At 40.2% G+C, this 3,250-nt stretch overlaps 1 protein-coding gene across 1 annotated transcript; it reads right to left on the bottom strand.

Annotated features, from left to right (window-relative positions):
- On the bottom strand, nucleotides 1-2,842 carry LOC123446774 (zinc finger MYM-type protein 1-like). Its single transcript, XM_045123317.1, has 2 exons — nucleotides 1,881-2,842; nucleotides 1-1,797 (listed from the first exon to the last, which is right to left on the bottom strand). Exons 1-2 carry the CDS (start codon nucleotides 2,840-2,842, stop codon nucleotides 333-335), a joined length of 2,427 nt encoding a protein of 808 aa, XP_044979252.1. The 3' UTR covers nucleotides 1-332.
- Between the last annotated feature and the right edge of the window lie 408 nt (nucleotides 2,843-3,250).

Here is a 3,250-nt window from a genome sequence, read left to right on the forward strand (position 1 = left end):
TTGCAAAGCACAAATCCACATTGATATTTAAGTAAAAATACAAACATAACAGTCACATAAATGTAATTTTTAAAGTGAACTAATATATCAAAATTTCATTTCAGAGAGCAAATGAAGTTGTGACTTGACAACAAAAGTCACAGAATAGGGCGAAGCATAGAGCCGCTCAGCCAAACTATCTATCTTGCCACCAAAAGTGTAGCCGTCTAAACCACCATGAGACACCATCAATACATCCTGGAAGACACTACAGGATAAGAAAATGGATTTGTTATTCAAAACAGAGAGCTTGTAGCAATAGAAAAAGTGAGATGGAACATACCAATAGTGCGCTAAAGAAAATCACGAGGCAAATGTCCTCTCCGAGACTTCATTGTTGTAAATGTTCGAATAATATCCTTATCATCAACTAACTTGAATAATGCCCGCTCGGTGTAACATATCATCAAGTCATTGAACCATTCGTTGTTGATCTTGCTACGCAATTTATTCTTGATGATTTTCATTGCTGAAAATGCTCTCTCAACAGATGCGGTTGACACCGGCAATATCAATGCCAACTCAATAAGTTTGTATACCAATGGAAATACCAAATTTTTCTTAGTTTCAACCATCTTCATAGCCAAACTTTGAACATCATCACAAGTAGAAAAAGAAGCATGCCTTTTCACTTGGCTTATGTAAGTGAGGAGCTGATCTCTTATTGTTCCACGATCATCATTAGAGAAGTCTTCATGATAAATTTCAGCAAGACGAGCAAGTTTATCAACATTGAACTTGGAGAAAGAGTCCTTGGGATCAAGACATGAGAAGCAATCAAGCACACAATTTGCCCCTTCACTAAAGCGGTGATCCATCTCCACACATATTTTGTCAATGGCAACATAAAAAATCTCTGCACGGTAATGGTGAAGATTAGTGACCGTCCTCCCTTCTCTCCTTGAACGACCACGAACTGGTATTACTTCGTCCATATTTGGTACTAGAATACTATTAGCACCACAAAATTCTTGGACATCACCAAATAAATTGTCCCAACCACTCTCTCTGAACGTTTCCAACCGAGCCTTAACATCATTAACTAATTCCATGGCAAGAACAATATTAAGATCTTTTCTTTGCAGTACTTTTGAAAGCTCATTTGTGATGCCAAATAACTTCAACATAAGCTTTAGAATGAAAGCAAATTTAAAGCTCTCCATTTTTTCTATCAAACCCGCTGCTTGAGATGGTCCACGTCCATATTCATCAACTGTACTAAGCACCTTTAACACAGAGGACCACATTTGATCCAAACGAAGTAAGGTAGTATGATGTGAACCCCATCTAGTATCTCCCGGTCTAGGAAGAGTAGATGATTGGTGCAAGCCCCTTCCAGTAGATATCTCACCACTCTCAAGTCTATCCAGAATATCTTGGTGTTGTGCCTCGATCAATGCATCCCTTCTCTTGCAAGATGTTGTTGTTGTGGTCACAATCAAGGAGATGTACTCAAAGAAATCATGAATAGATGAGCAACTACTAGCAACAGACACAACCACCAACTGCAGGCGGTGAGCATAACAATGAACGTAGAAAGCATAAGGGTTTTCATCTATGATCTTTTTCTGCAAACCGTTAAATTCACCTCTCATATTTGAAGCCCCATCATATCCTTGACCCCGTATCCTTGAAATTGATAACTTATAATGATCAAGAATACCATAAAGTGCATCCTTTAGTGAGTTGGACGTAGTATCTTTGACATGATGCAGAGCAAGAAATCTTTCCACAACCTTCCCTTCGTCATTCAAAAACCTATAGAAAAACGCAACAACGTCATTTGGTTGCATAGAGAATAAATGACAAACAAATAACAAAATAAAAGTGAAACTACTAACCTCAACATCACAGCCATTTGCTCTTTCACAGATATATCACGTGATTCATCAATAAGCACCGAGAATTGTTTATCACCAAGCTCTGCCATGATCTTCTTGCTAACTTCATGTGCACAACACATTGCAAGCTCCTTTTGAATGTCGCCAGATGTCATTGTGCAATTTCTTCCACCACGGTCAAAAGCATCTCTGACTTGCTCATTCTTAGTTTTTTCCAAATCTATCATCTCTCTAAAGTTTCCCTTGTTTAGAGAAGTAGCTGATTCATCATGTCCACGGAATGCCAAGCCTTGTGCCATGAGATACCTTGAACAACTTACAGAACAAGTTAAGCGAATCTTATACATTTCTTCTGATTCCTTGCTTGCTCTAGCAAGAGTGCTTGCCACACTTTGTCTTTGATTATTATAATCATCATAATGCTTGACACAAGAGTTGTGCTTACTACCATGTCCACCAATATGATCTTTGAAGCCTTTAGACGCATGCTTCCAATCTGTAAATCCCTCTTTGGTGAAGACTTCATAACCGAAGTGCTCGGCCCTTCCAGGTTGCTTAAAGAGAAAACAATAAAAACAATAAGCTGCATTCTTCCACTCACTGTATTCTATCCATTCGTAACTTTTATACCAAGATTTAGAAAATGCTCTTGAGGAACGCGAACTTCCAAATTCAGTACGATGGTACTTTTGCACATCTGGTTGCATTGGACCCTTCAATATATATGCTCTCCTCACTTGGTCTTGAATATTAGGAGGATACTCACAAATTTGTTTCCTCTTTCCCGGATCGCGCTCAATCGCATTTGGATTGAATTCATTGGCAACGCTAGGCGCTGGTTGCTCTACTTCTATTTCAGGCTGCGCATCATTCACATTTTCAGTCCTTTGCTCCAGTTCTACTTCAGGTTGCACATCGTTCATATTTTCAGTCCTTGCTCTCTTAACCAAAAACCTCCTCATCTCTGAAATTTAGTGAGTAACAAAAATCTGAAGTTAGTTTCTGTAGTTTGCAACCAGTTTGAAATCTGAAGCTAACAAAAAAGTATATTTTTCCTGCATATTAGTTTGATAGTTTCTGTAGTTTGCAAGTTGCAACAGCTAACAAAAAAATTTAACACGGAATCTTACTGAAAGAAGAAGGAAAGGAACTGCAGGGAAGGAAGCAGACAAGCAGTCAGGGAAGGAAGGAACTGGGGAGAGGAGTAGATGACTGACTGCCCACGCGTCGTCCGGCCGTCGCCCGTCGGCCTGCCGGCTGCCGCTAGCCTCAGGCCCTCAGCTCACCCAGCCGGCAGCCGCAGATAATGCCCTCGCCGCCTCGCCTTCAAGACCCGGCGCCTTCAAGTCCCTGTCGCGTGTACGCATACT

This window comes from Hordeum vulgare, chromosome 4H (genome assembly GCF_904849725.1).
Source record: "Hordeum vulgare subsp. vulgare chromosome 4H, MorexV3_pseudomolecules_assembly, whole genome shotgun sequence".
NCBI classification, from domain to species: domain Eukaryota; kingdom Viridiplantae; phylum Streptophyta; class Magnoliopsida; order Poales; family Poaceae; genus Hordeum; species Hordeum vulgare.